This window comes from Pseudophryne corroboree, chromosome 2 (genome assembly GCF_028390025.1).
Source record: "Pseudophryne corroboree isolate aPseCor3 chromosome 2, aPseCor3.hap2, whole genome shotgun sequence".
NCBI classification, from domain to species: domain Eukaryota; kingdom Metazoa; phylum Chordata; class Amphibia; order Anura; family Myobatrachidae; genus Pseudophryne; species Pseudophryne corroboree.
Window position 1 is genome coordinate 719,061,291 of NC_086445.1, and position 18,948 is coordinate 719,080,238.

At 39.1% G+C, this 18,948-nt stretch overlaps 1 protein-coding gene across 10 annotated transcripts in view; it reads right to left on the reverse strand.

Moving 5' to 3' along the window:
• The window catches only part of KCND3 (potassium voltage-gated channel subfamily D member 3), a 618,909-nt gene that overhangs the window by 145,037 nt on the left and 454,924 nt on the right, over positions 1-18,948 (reverse strand). For all 10 annotated transcript variants that reach the window (XM_063955370.1, XM_063955372.1, XM_063955367.1 and 7 more), the window contains one exon: positions 2,911-3,073. In XM_063955370.1, coding sequence (XP_063811440.1) covers positions 2,911-3,073 — 163 coding nt within the window. The remainder of the gene's footprint in view (positions 1-2,910; positions 3,074-18,948) is intronic.

Consider the following 18,948-nt stretch of genomic DNA (forward strand, 5'->3'; position numbering starts at 1 on the left):
TACCTGAAACATGGGGTGTGTTTTAATCAAAGCAATGAGGGACCAGGATGGTCACTGCTAGTGTCATCGTTTTTACTACATAGCTCCAGATAAAAATGAGGAACAACTCTCCTCTACAACTGCAATAAACTCCAACACTGAATATCACAAATACTTTTCTCAGCTGTGATTAGGGCAGTGGTTCTCAAACTGTGCGCCGTGGCTCCCTGGGGTGCTTCAGGGCACTTGCAGGGGTGCCTTGGGTTGGTGGTCCAGGACCAATTCATATTATGTATGGTCAATGTAATATGCTAAACCAGTGCTGGCGGCTGCCAATCATAAAATATGTGGCCAAACAGAAGCAACTCTCATCCCCCACCATATAACTAAACCTAAGGATGACTTATAAACACAATTTTCTTAATTTAATATTTATTTTCGAAATTTCTCAATAACAAACTTTTGGGCTAGGATGTAATGAAGTCCAAGTTCGGCAGCCGTGCGGGATGCCGGCTGAACTCTGCCCTTTTTTTTTTAAAGGGGCAATCATGTACAAGGCTAAACAATGCCTTGAACATGATTGCCCCTTTAAAAAAAAATCCAAATTCGGACGGTATCCCGAACATCCCACATCCCACCCTTGGCATAGGGGTGCCATGAAAAAATTCTGATACTCTAGGGTGCTGTGATGCAAAAAAGTTTAGGAACCACTGGACTAGGGTAACAAATGGAAAATGGGAGATTCCCAACATGAGGTTCCCACAGTCACCTTCTAAAAGTGGTGAACCGATTGCATTAAAAGAGCACTGAAATGTGCAGAGGTTTTCCAAGACACTCTGGTGAAGCGGTGCCTCAGGAAAGAAGTGGCGTCACTGAAATCACCATTACTAGGCCTAACAAAGACAGACTAAAGGTGGTGGCTATTAAAAGAGTTGAAGTGGGCAAGTCCTTAAGACCACTGCCAAATCCACAACTAACCACTTGCCTCATTATACAACATCTTAAATATTTTAAAGGTGTGTTGACTTCATTTTGAGCATTTTTATGTTATCAATATGCGTCTGCTATTCATGTGCACACTACTGCTTTAACAGAAATGATTGTCTATATCTTCACAGACACTCACACAAACCTCTGTGATGTTCACACATCCAACTTATTTTCTCTTTCTCAGAAAAAAAATCTTTATACACAATCAGAATACTGGGACTATGCAATAATTCTCCTCTGCAAACCTGTTATATCAATATGATCCCAGTGCAGAATAGTGTGGGAATTTTTTTTCTTCATTTTAGATACAACATGGGTTAGTAACAAAGAAACAAATAATTTGGTGTCAGATCAAAACCATTTGGCCCATCTAGTCTGACCCTTTAGGGACAGGGTACTAGGGTTAGGGGTTAGAGTTGGGTTACTATAATGAGCTACCTCAGAGGCAGATGGTAGAACTGAGTTGCCATTTGTCTGCCCATCCCCCATTGCCTATAAGGTGTAGGCAAATTCCTCAGCACTGTAAGAAGCAGCATATTTACTGCATGTGTGGGGACTGCAATTGCAGCTGTTACAATGCATTTCCATTGGAAATACTGCAGTGACTAACCAGTGAGAGATCAACAGGTCAACACAGCTTAGCAAAGGGGTTTCTTGGCTTGTGTTAAACTCTCAATGTTAGTCTGTGTTGTACATTTATACCTAAATATCTAAAATTGGTAAAAGAGAGAGAGAGTCCAGCATAAAATGTCCTTCCATGCCACACTTTATGGCCAACTCTCAGACCAGACTTAATGTAGCTAAACTTCTTCTGAATAAATCTCCTTCTAATTCTAGAATCGCTTTTATCTGAACATTGGCTGAATGACTTCACCTTGCAGATAAATATTACTACACAAAGGTTATTAGCATCTGAAAATAGGGGGTTATAATGGATGACTCAATTAAACATTAAAAATAGGGATTGCTTAAGACTTAAATTCAATATTAAGTTTAATCCTCTTAAAGACTGACTACAAGATGCTGTACACGCTGACATATGAAAATGTAGGGTACTATATGGAAAGTGCTGTATGCTGTGCTTCCCTGACTCTTACACATGTAGAGATGATGTAAATGTTTGTGTCATTATCTGCTTTTAGTGCAGTTGGTATCTATATTAATTACAGTATGGTTTTCATATTTAAGAGGATCAGTGGCAGATTTTATCCTAGGGGCTGCCAGGCTTCACTCCCCCCCAGCAAAATCCACCACCCCAGTGAGCCAGTGAGTATGTGCATTGGCTTCACTATCCGTGAAGCGCTACCTGCCAAAAACACACAGTACTGGCAGCCCCAGAGTGAGGTGGTTTTTCTCCCCATGGGTTGCTACTCTGTGGCATTCCATCAGCCTTATCTGGCTTCCTGGGGCTGCAACCGATGCAGTCCCTAGTAGAAACTGGTGTTTGTGTAAATACACTGGTCCATGAGCCTGCCAGATCCATTGCACAGACACTGTGGCTGTGGACGCTGCTTGTGCGCATGCGCCAGTCCTGGAACCTGCAGGCAGGAAGCCCACGTAGTCTAAAAGAGAAGGAACCATCGCTGAAGAGGATGGAACTTTTTTTAAATAACACTTTTCCTATTCCTAGGCTCTGCTCTTTACCATTAGCAATTCAAATTGAGGTGAATCTTCCTAAGATCATGTATTTGGCCCCCTACTGCTTGGGAAGGGGTGACGGTGTGTTGGTCTTGAAAACTGACCCAGGCCATAGTAATGTTAATCTGCAATGGAAAATATTCCAATTAATGTGGTATTCTGGGTAGTGCTGTAAATTGCTGTGGATTTTTCACACCCAATAAATATACTGAGAGAAAAACTGACATGTTAAACTGTTGTCCCTATCTTCAGCTGTTGGAGCCTTCTTCATACATTGAGCAGGAGTGCTATTAAACTACTAACCTTTTGTGCTCTCCTCTTGTCAGTCCGCTGATTCTGGTGGTAAATCCGGCTGAAGTTTGACACGATGACAGGGACTGGCAGTGCAATCACAAGGACCCCACTCAGCGAGCAAATGGATCCAAAGATTTTCCCAGCTATAGTCTTTGGAACCATATCCCCATACCTAACAGAAACATTAAGTGAATACAGTATTAAAATATTGGTTTTACTATCAGAGATCTTCTCACATAACTATTCAATTATAATTAAAACAGATCAACAAACTATAGATTCTTATTTTTAGTACCCATTTAGGGAGGGATACTTGGTTACGTCATTTTTGTAAAAAAATAAAATAAAAAAAGAGAGAGAGATATATGGTCAATTTACTGTAGGTCTCTTTTTACCATTGGAATAATGGGACATGATTATAACAAATGATAACATGTGGATTTCTGAGCAGGATGCTCATTATTGGAATATTCCCCAGAGTTCACCAATGCTATAATACTGCTTTAGACATGATAAGAATGGATGTTCTCTAATAACCAAGAGGCACATCTATATTTAAACATATTGAACAATGGTATTATGCAGCAAAGGGCTTAGTTAAAAACATCAAAAGGAGCATGTGCAAATCCCACTAGTGTCCTAAATGTTAATAGGTCCTTTGCCGTGCCGGATAACCAACAAAAGTGTTAATGATCAGGTCAGTGATTGTTTGGCCTTACATGTCCAAAATACAATAAAGTTTTCCCTAAATGACCTTGTGATACACCTAAATCATAAATGTAAATCTGAAACTGCCCTAAACTTGACAGGATTGGGATAATTCAAATATAAGCCTCTCTCAGTTTCCTCAGTGTGTTCAAAAGCTTTAATTAAAAAAGACAATGCCAGTAAGTGAATAATATTATGCATGCAAATCCTTCTAAGGAGGAAGCAAAATCGATGTCAGAAAGGTTAAATTGGGCTTACTTTGAAATTTATGAACTGTTAAACCTTTCTATTCTCTATGTCAACAGTGATTCATTTTTTTTAAATATCAGATGGTTATGTACAGTATTAATGGCAAAAGGACAGCACTAACCTATGCAGAATGTTGAAAATGGGATACAAAATCCAAGTACTGTATAAATTGGGTATATTTCTAAATATTGGGGCAGCGATATACATGCAAAAAGTGCTATAAACCAAACCGGCCAAGCCATTTTTGCTTTATTGTGTAAATTGTACTAGGAAGATGACTGAATGTCATTGTGTTTTACTGTAGCACTCATCGATGCCAACTGTCCCTTATTTCCTGGGAAATGTGTGGTCAAAAATAATATTTCCTCTAATGTTCAGTATTCACCATTTTTGGCTAACTAGTCCTCTTATTCTGTAAATTCTAAGTCATTTCACTATCTCTTCTCTGGGCTTTACAAATTAATATTCTTTAAAACACACTATCAGAAGACATCTTAGCAATTATTACCTCTCAGAAAATGTTTATAATAACTAATGAAAAAGTTCTTTCATTGCATGTATCACTGCATATTGTTTCTAGTAGGGACAAGACACATTAAATAAGTTGTCTATCTTTGCCTTAATAAAAACTACCCTCCCTTGTTGCAAACACGTCTAACTTATGCCATTCATTTCTGTTAAATAAAGGTTCATTCAGTTTCATTAAAGGGGGGACTGTCCAAAAGTAATATCAATAAAAAAAGTAATAAGCATACCAAAGTGATGCCCCTTTGAGATCAATACAATATACCTACATTAATTAAGATTGACATTGAATGACAAAAAAACAACAACCTTCATTACATGACATTTCACATAATGGACCAGCTGAAGCAATTACAGTAGAAGCAGATTTTTGGGAGCCCTCCTTGCCATTCACAGCTGGGCAGGCAGCACAAGGGTAGGTGTTTTCTTCCCCTGTGACTGCCAGTCCAGACTGCAATTAGCAGACAGATTGCTAAGCTTCCAATGAGAAGCCACTCCCCTGCTATGATGTCAGCCCTATCTGGCTTCTAGAGGCTTCAACCAATGCAGTTTTCTAGAAGCCTGGGCTGCTCGTTAATATGTGCGGGTTGCAATTCCACATATGTGCACAATCCACCCATTTCATACTGGCAGACTCAACAGACGACATGACAAGTAGCCCATTAGCTCATTGGGTAGTAATCAGAACTGGTTACTGTATAATAGGCAATTAAAAGAAAAAAAATGGAAAATAGTTAAAAGTGACTGTAAACTTGTATTCTGGTAGGTTACATGCTAAATTACATGCGTGGTTAGTTGTTAAATTAGAACGCCAAAGGCCTGAGACTATAAATTCTCATCTGTTGGGCATTCCTCTAGCTCATAGGTTCTCAAACTCGGTCCTCAGGACCCCACACAGGGCATGCTTTGCAGGTAACCCAGCAGGTGCACAGCTGTATTAATTACTCAATGACACATTTTAAAAGGTCCACAGGTGGAACTAATTATATCACTTGTGATTCTGTGAGGAGACCTGCAAAACATGCACTGTGTGGGGTCCTGAGGACCGAGTTTGAGAACCTGTGCTCTAGCTTATATGAGATGTATTTCCCATAAACCTACTGCATTTCCCTCCTAAGTATGTGAAATAGTATTTTCACTCCTTAAGAATCAATACATTAATTCCCTAGGAATGGAGCCATCCTTGTTGTTTTAGCAGCTCGTGTTTTCTTTCAGTCTTATTTTCTTACTTTTTTTTTCCCAAAGAGCAAATACTCAAGAATCTTCAAAACTAGACTGGGCATAATCTAATATGCGCCTCCTGTCACTATATATATTGCTTCTCACCCTGCTGGAATAATCTTATCATAGCCATCCAAAGCCGTGCACAACTGCTTGCCCACTGGCTGAGATGACATCACTATTACCTTGTAGTGACTTTTCCAATTTGCTCTTTAATGGTGAAATTCACTAGGACAAAGAAAAAAGGACTACTGAGGCACTACTATGTCAAATGCAGTTGTGAGCAAACTGTAAATTAGATTTTCATCTGTTCAAACTCAGTCCCTAGTTACACGTTCACCACTGGTCAATAGGTGTGTAGACAGTCTTATGTACTGTAAAGTGGTGCAGAATATGTCAGCACTATGTAATATAAGCAGTAATAGAAAAATGTTGTAAAACAATATGAGCTTGTTTAAAGAGACAATTTATACCTCATTATTATGAGTCATTTGGGGGTACAGGGAACAGATTCAGGGCGGTTATTTATTAAAGGGCAGTTTTGCAAATAAAATGTTGATTTTAGGTGAAGCTGTAAATTTCAGAAGCTACTGATGCCACACTTAGAACCACATTAGTTTGAAAAGCCATTACTGAAGTTATCAACTTAATTTTAACACATAGAAATGACACACACTAATACATCCTTGTTAAGAAAATTTTTTATCGTACTGTAGTTTAACATGATAAGTCAATTTACAAAACACAATATTGTAAAAGGGGAATAATTTTCGCTCTAACAAATTGCTAACTTTAATATATATATATATATATATATATATATATAGGAATTGTTTCTTTAGGGGGCGCCTATGTATATGTCTGTCTATAGGTTAGTATCTTTTGGATTTGTGTTTATGGTACAAAGATTATCCAATTTGTTACAGCAAACTATTCATTGAGTACAACCGCATCAATCTTTTCCAAGGTATATATAGACTTATTAAAATACTTTTTTTTAAATGTTCTTAAAAATTGCTGAAGCCTTGTTACAACAAGAAATTAGTTATACTGATACATAGGTACAATTGAGTTTTCAACAAGTACTTAAAAGACCGCTCTTTTCTTTTGTTTCATCATCTATGACTTTATCAGGGGTGTCTTATAGAAAGTCAGTATCAGTGTGCTTTCAACTATTATGTTATCCTTTCAGTTGGGTGATTTAGTATCTGAATTCATAAAGAAAGAAAATAGCTGTCTTTTAAGTACTTGTTGAAAACTCAATTGTACCTATCAGTATAACTAATTTCTTGTTGTAACAAGGCTTCAACAATTTTTAAGAACATTGTAAAAAGTATTTTACTAAATATATGTATACCTTGGAAAAGATTGATGCTGTTGTACTCAATGAATAGTTTGCTGTAACAAATTGGATAATCTTTGTACCATAAACACAAATCCAAAAGGTACTAACCCACAGAAAGACATATAGATAGGTGCCCCCAAAAGAAACAATTCCCATATATCTATTCAAGAGGCTCTTCCAGGTAGAGGACCAATCTGTGGGGTTGCTGCCGACTACACTCAAAGAACATCTAGTTATAGAAATCTTTACCAAATTTAATAATAGTATTATTAAAGTTTTATAAGCGGAGTACTAGTTACCAAATGAATATATATATATATATACATACACACACACACATCGAATAGGCAGCACTCACATGTAGACAAAGTATAAATGCCGGTGCCTTCCATGCAGGGTCCACGATACACCATACAGTCGGCACCCAGGAAAGAATGGCAGGATCCTTATGACGGGGCAATAAAGCAGCTTCGAAACGTTGATCTATCACACAGCAGTGTTTCCTGCCATTTTTTCCTGAGTGCCAGCCGACTATATGGTATATTATATATATATATATATAATATATATATATATATATATATATATATATACACAGTATATATATATATATATATATATAAATAAAATAATTTTAATGTCTTTAAATAAGTAATGCAACTGTTGTGAAAGTAAAGTTACCTCCACAAGCTGGCATACACTCGTTCATATACATGTAAATATACTATTTCCAGATGTTCTAGATCTCAGTGAAACTCACTATTTTAACAAGGCTACTTTCATAGGAATATAGTGAATTTGTTTTCTGTGCACTAAATAATAACACTTAAGGGGTCTATTCAATGCCTGTCGGATCCTCTCCGACGGACAGGATCCGACAGTGCAGTATTCAATTTCTGGGCATTTCCAACATTTTTCCCCATTTTCGACAATGTTGATCTGACTTTTTTTGAAGCCAGATCAGCATTGTCGAAAACAGGCCAAAAACCTGTTGGAAATTCCCGCAAATCCGACAAAATACGTGGACCTGCTGCTAATTCGCCAAACCACGTGTTTTCTGACAAGTCAGAAAAACGTCAACTCCATTGAATAGGCCGAATCCTGATTCGACCAAAAAAAGTTGCAAACTGCTGTCTTTCCGACTTGACGGCAACTCCGACACGCATTGAATAGACCCTTAAGTCAACATTATTTTTAAGTATAAAGAGAAAATCATTGGTGCTAATGAAATGCTCATCTACTCTGAGCAATATGTAGGAGTAACCCGTTGCAGAACACTATGCCCTATGTCTATTTCTATGAATGTCCCAATATATTATTTAACCTGTTTAGCTATTGTGTTAAAAACAGGATTATACAACTGAACACACACAAAATGAAAAAGTAGCAAATTGAAAGATCCCAGAAGATGGATAAGTACAATACACCAATCAGATAGAATAATTTAAGCATGACAATGTCGGATTTTGTGCTAGAACTATAAATGGAACCAGCATATCCCTGGTAAGCAGGTTCAAAACAGACAGAATTCAATCAGAGATTTCAGAAAAGAAAGTTTAATCAGTACAGCATAAGGTCTGTCCATGAGAGAAGTAGCACTACATCCTGGGGAGATTCATCTGACTCTCCATCCGAAGTGATCTATTAATATTGTACACAGAAAACCATTTCCCAGAGGCGGGAGAAACAAGTGAACCATAGATATTAAAGAAAAGCAAAATATAGGCACAAAGCTAAAATCTGTTCCCAGGAGCTTACAGCAAGCTTGAGTGTTCACTTGTAAATCACAGTGATTACAGTAAATTGCTCTTCCAATAAATTGGATGAATTCCAGGTGAATACTGATTTGTTTACATTACAAAAAATAAAGTAAAAAAAATATTATATAAATCTTTGGACAAAATATGTTGACTGGTGCTAATGATCAAAGATAATAGAATCTCATGACTATAATTTCCAGATGACTGCATTACGTAACCATCCATGAAAGTTCTTTGTGGATATCCACGTTCTGTAAGAGAGAAAGAGAGACTGCTTCTACTAGTGTGTGTGTGTGTGTGTGTGTGGGGGGGGCAAATGATGGAGTGAAGAGGGAAAATGTGTAGCATAAAGGTAGGTTTACAGTATCACTAGTGAACGGTTGATCCGTCATTGTATTCTAGTTTTCTGATAAGAAAACGTTGTGGTCAGTTTCAAGCCAAATATACTGTGGGTTCATATAAAACGGGAGATATCTCCTGCTTTTCCCGGCTTTGCTTATACACTTTTATAGAGAGACACACTAATGCCGTTATGAAGTAAAAAAACAAGCAAGTTTTTATAATGGCAATAAATGAGACTAGAAATTTGTTAATGCTAACCTTAAAGTACTTAATAGTTGTGTGGGTGGATCTTGTTCTTATATTTTGTACTTTCCTAATTTCCTAAGAATTTTGATGATATACAGCATTTACAAATGTATCCTTGTGCTTTGAAATATGTGAAAAAACAAAAATTTCCCTACTATTTAAAAAATACAAAAAAATGTTAGAAAACTAAAGATCAGAGCCAAATCACTTCTCTCTCTCTCTCTCTCTCTCTCTCTCTCATCCAGTGCGCAGATCCATAGTTTCTTACTTTCAAAGTGTCTCGATGAATGAAAGAAAATGGGAATAAAAGTTAAAATAATGTATCATATATACACTCTGCAAACCAGCCACCCTCATGGACCGGGTTACAGTTACCTGTATGAGATCTTTCCTTATTTTTTATCTTAATCTGAGTAAAACCTGTTTGTCAGATATCCCATTCTGAATCCACACACGCTTATATAAGTGTAGTATCTCTCTATTAGCTACTGTACATACTTAGAGCTTTATTCAGGTTGGATAGCTTATGCGATCCAACTCGTAGTTTCCCGATGGTTAGGAAACTGCATACACGCAGGACCCGTTCTATCCTGTGATTGCATTGTACAGTTGTGAACGCCTCTGCCTGATTGACAGGCAGAAGCATTCGGGGGAGGGACTGGGGCTGCTGGCATTGCTGGAAATGGGGGTGTGTAGCCCCGTTTTTCCAGGAGTTGCTAGGTCAAGTACTGAATGTTCCTTGTCCTCGCAAGCCGCATTCGCAGTCATATATGAACATCGTGACCGACGGTCACAATGTCCATCCAGAGCTGTCATGCAATTGCAGTTTTGAGATCGCAAATGCAGAAAGGAGGTGGTATGCATGGGTTGGGTATGTTCTACCAGCGTCTGGGATCCTGGTGGTCAACATCCCGATGCTGACCGCCGGAATCCCGACCGCAGAATGGCGGCGCGTGGGGGTGGTGGGACGAGCACAACAAAAGTCTTTGCGGGCTCGGTCGTGGACACCCACATGTGGGAATAGTCCCTTTTAGTCGGCATGCCGACTGTCAGGTTTATGAGGCTTTGGGATTTAGGGGAAGGTATTGTGACTGGCGGTCTCCTGACCCCCGGCAGGGCCGAAACTAGGATTTTCGTCACCCGGGGCAAGGCAGTAATTTGGCTCTCCAAACCCCCCCTCCCCCCAAAAAAACAATAAAATAAACAAAAACCCTGTCAGACTAAAATAATCAGATTATTAAAAAAATTAAAAAGGGGATACTATTGGACAATATTCCCCTATGTGCCTCAAATGCCCTATGCGTCACATGCCCCACTACATGCTCCTCTGTGTGTCCCCATACATTGCACTATACCATGACACTTCATCACTGCACTACATCACTATACTACATCCCCTACACGCTGAACTACATCACTACACTACATGCCCCTATGCACTGCACTACATCCCCTTATATGCTACACCACATCAGTGCCCCACATGCCCCTGTTTACTGCAATACATTACTACACTACATACCCTATATGGTACACTACATCACTACTCTACACCCCCCTATAAGCTACAACAAATCCCCCCATCTTGGAGGCACATCGGAGGTTGATACTGCTAACTGGGAGCACAGTTCGCTTCTATAACTTGTACGTTGCACTGCACGCTAGTCGCAGCACTGCATGGCAAAGAAGAGAGTTTAAGATATTAGCTGGCATAGGAGAGATCCCAGGTACTGGAGCTCATCCACACAGCGTCGGAGCCAGCTACGGGCAGACAGGTGGATCAGATACATTGCCACGGGAGCTGTCTGCTGTCTCACTGCGCAGCTCAGCACTGCCAGTTTAAAAAAAAACCCTGCTCCTCTGTAACTCCTTGGCACCCCCTCAAATCCTGCACCCGGGGCGCATGCCCCCTTAGCCCCCCCCCTAGTTACGGCCCTGCCCCCGGTCACATAACTACATCCCGTACTCATCTCCTGCAGAGCAGCTTTGCAAATGCAATCCTTACTGAATTAGGCCCTTAGGGTGGTTCCAATTAGCTGCAGTAATTTACCATGGCTAATTGACTTGCCCGGGGCTATCCTATTAGCCCCGATGTCGGCTTTTTAAGAGATTTATAAGTAAGCATTTTCTTTGCAATCACTGCCATGAAAACACATACTGTAGGTCTGTGGCTATCCATGGATCCTATGTTTTTCCGTACAAAAATGGGTAATTGGTTGTATGAAAAAACCTGTCTAAAATTGGATAGACTGTTAATGCCATAAGGGGAAAAAATGGCAATAATAGCCATTTTGTTCATGCGATCATTTATCACGGCTAATACCACCCATAATGGTCATATAAATTGACATGTACATTTCATGTCTTTTTTATGTTTTTGAATTTTGGAAATTTTATAATAAGCAAATTCATCTCGTGCCCATTGAAGCATCTGTTACTGTAATACATTGAACCTTAGAAATATGCAGTTAATAATGGGTTTCTCTATACCATATATATCATCATACAAAAGATTTTAGCAGCTGTAGTGGATGTAGTTAAAGTACTGCCGAAATACTGCCGCCGGATTCCCAAATGACGGCATAAGGCCGGTGTCAAAATCTGATGGAGAGCGTGATCCTGGCATCATAATACCAATTCCTGCAATCCCGATCATTCTTCCAGGGGGACGCACTTTCGTCCTGCCACGGGAGGAGGGTCGTTTAGGTTTAGGCATTAGAAGGGGGGTTAGGGTACAGGGACGGGAAGGTTATGGTTAGGTATCGGGGAGGGAGGATTAGGGTTAGGCAATTGGAAGGGGAGTTAGGGTTAGGCACCAAGCGGGGAGGTTTAGGTTTAGGCAGCGGGGAAGAGAGGGTTAGGGTTAGGCACCACCAGAGAGGGTTAGGCACCACCGGGGAGGGTTAGGCACCCACAAGGGAGGTTTAGGGTAGGGAGCAGGGGAGAGTTAGGGTACTTTTGGAGGGGCTATTGGGAATCTGATGGCCGGGATGCCACTGCGGGATTCTGACCGCCGGCATCCCATCCATCGGGATATCATACTGAATCCACTAATTGCTATATCAGTATTTTTTTTCTGGCTACAATAATTTACATATTTTTTTAATCACATACAGTATGCTCATTAGCCAACCATGGTTTTCATTACAGTAATAATTAGTCATGTGTTTTTTAGTGTACAGGGCTCATTTTGAGTTGGCTGCATTTGAACACACAAAAAAGAAACTAGTATATGTTTAGCTGGACATCTCTCAAGAAGCACCCAGTACTAAACCAGGGAGATTTGTGCTAGAAGTGCATCAGGCTTACAAGTTTGCAAATGTATCGTCCGCAGTAGTGTAAAGATGTGGCTTGATACTGTTAGTGATGGGATGTAGTCAGGATCCCCATGGTCAAAATCCCAACGTAAGTTTTCGGGTTAGGGTTAGAGTTAGGCCCTAGGGGAACGTTAGCTGTGGGAGGAGTGGGTTAGGGATACCATACTCATCCAATCAGTCAGGATTTTGACCGCTGAGATATAAATAGTAAAGTGACATTGCCCTGTGAAAAAACCCACTGTCTTGACAATTAGCAGTAAATGCAACTCACATTTTCCATATAAAATGTAATTAAACACAAACACCTCCACATCTGTTGTTTATCCTTTTAAAATCAAATGGTAATCTTCTTTCCTGCAGTAATCCAAATGGAAATGTCAATTAAGTAATGTGAATAGACAGTCCTGACTTTATATTATATAGCCGCAATGCAATATTTTAAGTACAGTACTATTGCTTAGTAGTGTCTACAAAGAGCAGCGGATAGTCATCATCATTACACCTATTCACTAACCCTCCAGTACCAACATGAAATACATCTCCTAATATGCATACAGTATGGTGTGGCTGTTACAATTACATGAACACATCATTACTGAGCTGTGTCTGCACTTGTCTTCGCCTCTCAGTCTACCTCTCCCTGTTCCCTTAACAACTCTCCATTCCTATGTTGTAACTCAAGAATATGCAAGAATTTACATACAGATGTAACCATACGTCCAAGTCAAAATGAGCCCCTATATTTATTGTATGTGGTTTCCTTGACATATTATGTGGCTATTCCTTTCTCTTTAAACATCTATGGTTATACTGCACAAACTCTGTATATACCTTATTCCACCTTAATACATTGACCTTGTTTCCTCACATATTGCCAAACAGAGCAGAATGAGGAACTCTTTTTGTTTGTATAATTGCCTAGCAACTATGAGGTCGCAGTCAGGAGCAGTCAAATACGTATGCTCCCTGCTGAATCAGTGGTGAGCCACTTCATAGTACGCTTGAGTACATGAATGAATGAAGAAAACTATGAAATACATTTACAATCAGCACTTTGTTTGTTCAATCACAAAGGTGTAAATATGGGAGTTTTAACATTGCTATAAGCAGGTACTAATTAGACAAACTTGCTACTCAACCATGGTTATCACTGTGCACTTAGATTAAATGGTAATTATGCACAGATTTTTTATACACTACAGGGCTCATTTAGAGTTGGATGTACTGGTACACCATATACTAGTCTCTCTAGTGTAAAGAAGTGTGCATGTCTAAGATATGATGCATAAGTGAAACTAGAGAAAGCAGAAGACATGCTCCTGTCCAATTGAATTACAGACATGTATTCCCCTTCTTCAGTACTGAGCTGCTTGCAGGGAGTCCTGGCTTCCTCCATCCTAAGACTTGTGTTTAGTGCATCCAGAGGTAAGCTGTCATCTTCAGAAAGATGAGTCCTTATAAGAGCAGATTTATAGACATCCAGATAGGCTTATTAAAGTTTGTTTGTATGTTACTGCATTATTAATTTTTACTTCTTCTTTAAACAGTGCATCCGGAAAGTATTCACAGCGCTTCACTTTTTCCACATTTTATTATGTTACAGCCATATTCCATAATGACAACGTGAAAAAAGTTTTTTCTAGATTTTTGCAAATTTATTAAAAATAAAAAACTAAGAAATCACATGTACATAAGTATTCACAGCCTTTGCCATGAAGCTCACAATTGAGCTGAGATGTTCATACAGCTTAATTGGAGTCCACCTGGTAAATTCAGTTGATTGGACATGATTTGGAAAGGCACACACCTGTCTATATAAGGTCCCACACTTGACAGCGCATGTCTGAGCACAAACCAAACATGAAGTCAAGGGAATTGTCCCGCTCCTCAATCCCAAGCTCCTTGGGATTGAGGAGCGGGACCTGGACACAGTCCGTTTTTTACGTTTAAACGGTCCTCCATTTCTTATCCATACACCGGAAGAAGGATATATGAAAGAAACCGCGATAGGAGTGGATATCGCTGACTTCAAGTAAGCATACATGTACGATTCTATACCGGACGAGTAAGAATATTTAAAGATACCATTATATGTATTGATTCAGCTTTTCAGTGTAAGCACAAAAGTGAGCATCATGTATTTTTGAGACACACGTTGTGGGTGACCCTTTAACGTTTAGCAACACGGTTTTGAGGGCGACTATAACCCGTTTTTCCAAGAGGTAACACAATACAGTACTACACATTGGAATACTCTTTTTGTCTCCACCTGTATATATATCCTGCGGAGGGTGCCTGCATAAGATTGCTTTTAGAAGACGCTTCCCAGGACCCCGATAAAGATACCTTTATAAGCATGGACCAGACTTTTTAAAAGTAAGGTTTGAAGTGAGCATCACCTTCTCTGATCCCTACACAGATTGGGTGATCCTATACACCTTTTCATCACTATATATGTGGAGGATTTGAAGATCCCTCGTACTATTTCTTTGACCCTTTGACTTTCATTATCAAGACTGTACTACACATTGGGACTTCCTTTTTGTTTCTCTTTCATATGAACATTCTTCTCTGATGAGCCCACATACTGGTGAAGATAGATGAACCAGTCTTAAGAAAAATTTGACGATAGATATCTCTAATTACCGTTAAAGATTGGCGCAATCCGATACCACCATTTTACCCTGTATGTGGTGTAAATGCCAGGCGTCATGTTTGGAGTAAACCAGGCACCACTCTTCACCAGGCCAATACCATCCCTACATTGAAGCATGGTGGTGGCAGCATCATGCTGTGGGGATGTTTTTCAGCGGTAGGAACTGGGAGATTAGTCAGTATAGAGAGAAAGATGAATGCAGCAATGTACAGAGACATCCTGGATGAAAACCTGCTCCAGAGCGCTCTTGACCTCAGACTGGGGCGATGGTTCATCTTTCAGCAGGACAATGACCCTAAGCACACAGCCAAGATATCACAAAAGTGGCTTCATGACAACTCTGTGAATGTCCTTGAGTGGCCCAGCCAGAGCAAAGACTTGAATCCGATTGAACATCTCTGGAGAGATCTGAAAATGTCTGTGCGCCGATGCTTCCCATCCATCCTGATGGAGCTTGAGAGGTGCTGCAAAGAGGAATGGGCAAAATTGCCCAAAGATAGGTGTGCCAAGCTTGTGGCATGTTATTAAAAAAGACTTGAGGCTGTAATTGCTGCCAAAGGTGCATTAACAAAGTATGAGCAAAGGCTGTGAATACTTATGTACATGTGATTTCTTAGTTTTTTATTATTAATAAATTAGCAAAAATCTCAAAAATAACTTTTTTCATGTTGTTATTATGGGGTATTGTGTGTAGAATTTTGAGGGGAAAATGAATTTATTCCATTTTGGAATAAGGCTGTAACATAACAAAATGTGGAAAAAGTGAAGTGCTGGGAATACTTTCCGGATGCACTGTATTTTACATTTCTCCATATAGTGGACTAGAGTAAAATAAATAAAAAAACATTTAGGAACTTTTAAAATGGCAAGAAGTAAAATCAATGGGGGTAATTCTGAGTTGATCGTAGCAGGAACTTTGTTAGCAATTGGGCAAAACCATGTGCACTGCAGGGGAGGCAGATATAACATTTGCAGAGAGAGTTAGATTTGGGTGTGGTGAGTTCAATCTGCAATCTAAATTGCAGTGTAAAAATAAAGCAGGCAGTATTTACCCTGCACAGAAACAAAATAACCCACCCAAATCTAACTCTCTCTGCACATCTTATATCTGCCCCCCCTGCAGTGCACATGGTTTTGCCCAACTGCTAAAAAATTTCCTGCTGCGATCAACTTGGAATTACCCCCATTATACACACCAATAATGGCTGGTCCATCATCATTCTGCAATACTGAGATTATCTCCAGTCAACAATTTTAGCCAATATTTTTAATAACTTTGAGTCATCAGAAAACAAAGGTTCCACTATCTCAGTCTCACTCAAAAAATTCCGTATTTCGGAATATTTGGATATGGGATACTTAACCTGTACTATATTTTGTATGCAATCTTCCAAGCTACATTAGACCGTCAATTTTCTGTCTAAATTACATAGTCTGGATTGTTAAAAAGAACACTGTATTTTATATCTTGACATTTCGTGATTTTATACTTTACAATAAAAAAGAAAGAAACAAGGCATTCCTATCTTCTCCATTGAACAGTACAATCATTTATGTGAAAGGTTTTTCACAAACTACCTTTTGGTAACGTCCTTGGAAACTCCAGAGCACTGGTTTATTTTCGTAAAGGAGATCTTGAAAATAATATGTAACTTACCCTCCAGTGTATTCAAAAGTATATTAAAATTGTTGTTCTTTCTGGATGACCATTTGTAGCACAATGAGAAAATCCAGATGTGTGTTGGCCTCTTGACTGCGGCCTGTGAAGACCTGTGTGTGGGAGGTGGAAATCAAGATAGTGCCAGGAGGCGGAAAACCGGTAGTGCCTTTAGGGTAAGGTGCCAGTAATTGTTGCTGATGAGTATCCTGTTAGATGTCACCAGAAGTATGAATTTGCAGGGATCCTGGACCATTTAGCTGCAGTGAGGAGAGATAGCAGTCTAATTTCTTAGGAGTACCCAAAAGGTGAACCTGCATTAGCAACGTTTTCATTGGATATACCAGCTTCATCAGAGGCAAGCTATGCACCTTTTGGGGTACACTGGAGAAATATGATCCCTATCTCTCCTTACTGATTTTGAATATAGTGACCCTGCACCTAAAGGGTTCCTGATCCCTGGTGATTCACAATCCTAGCAGGATTCTTATTCACAACAATTACTGTCACCTTACACTAAACTAAAGGATATGCGGTATTCCAGACAAGAGTCCGACATACATCCAGATTTTCTCATTGTGCCATAACTCTCATCAGATCTGGTAATTTATATAATCTGGAGAGACTCACTCCTAGTTGGAGTTTCTATATCCTTATTGGGCCCCATTAGTTTCTACCAATTGTTTTTTATTGAACTATTGTACCATTTACGTACAATTATAGTTTTTGTTTTTTTGTTTTTTTTAGTTCTTTATATCTGAACCTGCAGACATGCTCCTCTTGACTGATTGGATTGTTATCTACAGTATGTACTCACGATTTTATTCACTTATATAATTTTTATATGCTGGTTAATTTTTATGTTTATTGACGTATACTGTATTAAATAGCTTCTGAATATTTACACTATGGTCAATTCATGCATTTAATGCATATTATGTAGGTACTACTTACGTTTCAGTACACTGTGCCTTCTTTATTTTCCACTGTTGTACTTTGTTTACTGGTCACTATACCGTTTGCACCAGCACCACTGCATTGATGCCGTCACTAGATAACACCTACATATTATTGAGTCATTAGACTATAGACCAAATTCATTTTTCAGAGACAGACACAACCTTGTCTCCGTCTGTAGTGTTAGGTTTTAGGGAGCACCTAAACACTGAATAAGTGACAATGTACCTTAATCAAAGTCTTGATTTTCCTTGCAATGTTAGTTATGGGGGTTCCGTGATCATACAAGATTCACATGTTGGCTCTGCCCATTACTACACTAGTTTGTTTCTAAGAACTGACAACAAATGTTGTGTTATTGCATTCTTAATTCTACCTTTTAATCTGTTTTGGAGAAACTTTGAGATTCAAATTCTGCAAATTAAATAGGCTTGATTGACAGCAAATGGAATGAATGCATTTAGGAAGTAGCTAAAAATAGCATGGTCACTGTCTCTGAAGTGGGTAATTCCCAGTGTGAGGTCTACATGACCTTGAGTCCTTTCATCTCCCTGTGCCTCAGGAAATAACAAGTATACTCATGGGCCTCTTAGGACTATAACATTCTGTGCGCAGAACTCTCTAAACTGTCAATGCATTTGCATTATACCCTCTGCTTTTCTATGAATATATATTTTATCTGCTCTTCAGGGAGACAGAACCGACTGACCTAATTTATTGCTCTGCATGAGCCTCCTGGTTTTTTATTTGTAGCTCAAGGTTGCTTTGAACACAGCAACAGAGAGACCATCTGCCCATAATGCTCCAGGGCAAGGAGTATGGAGTGACTGGAAACTGATAGAGACAGGGAGTGCCATAGATTTCAACTTTTACAGCGTTCTTAAAAAAAGCTATTCTGTCATATAAGCCGTACAAGTGTTCAGAATAAAAATACACAATCAGACAGTGCAAACAATAATTTGGTGCCAGTAGAATCTTGGCAATAAGAAAGATTGTCACAGAAAGTGGAGTAACAATATACAGTACCTCACAATGTGTCAGATGTATAAATCGGGAGAGAATGT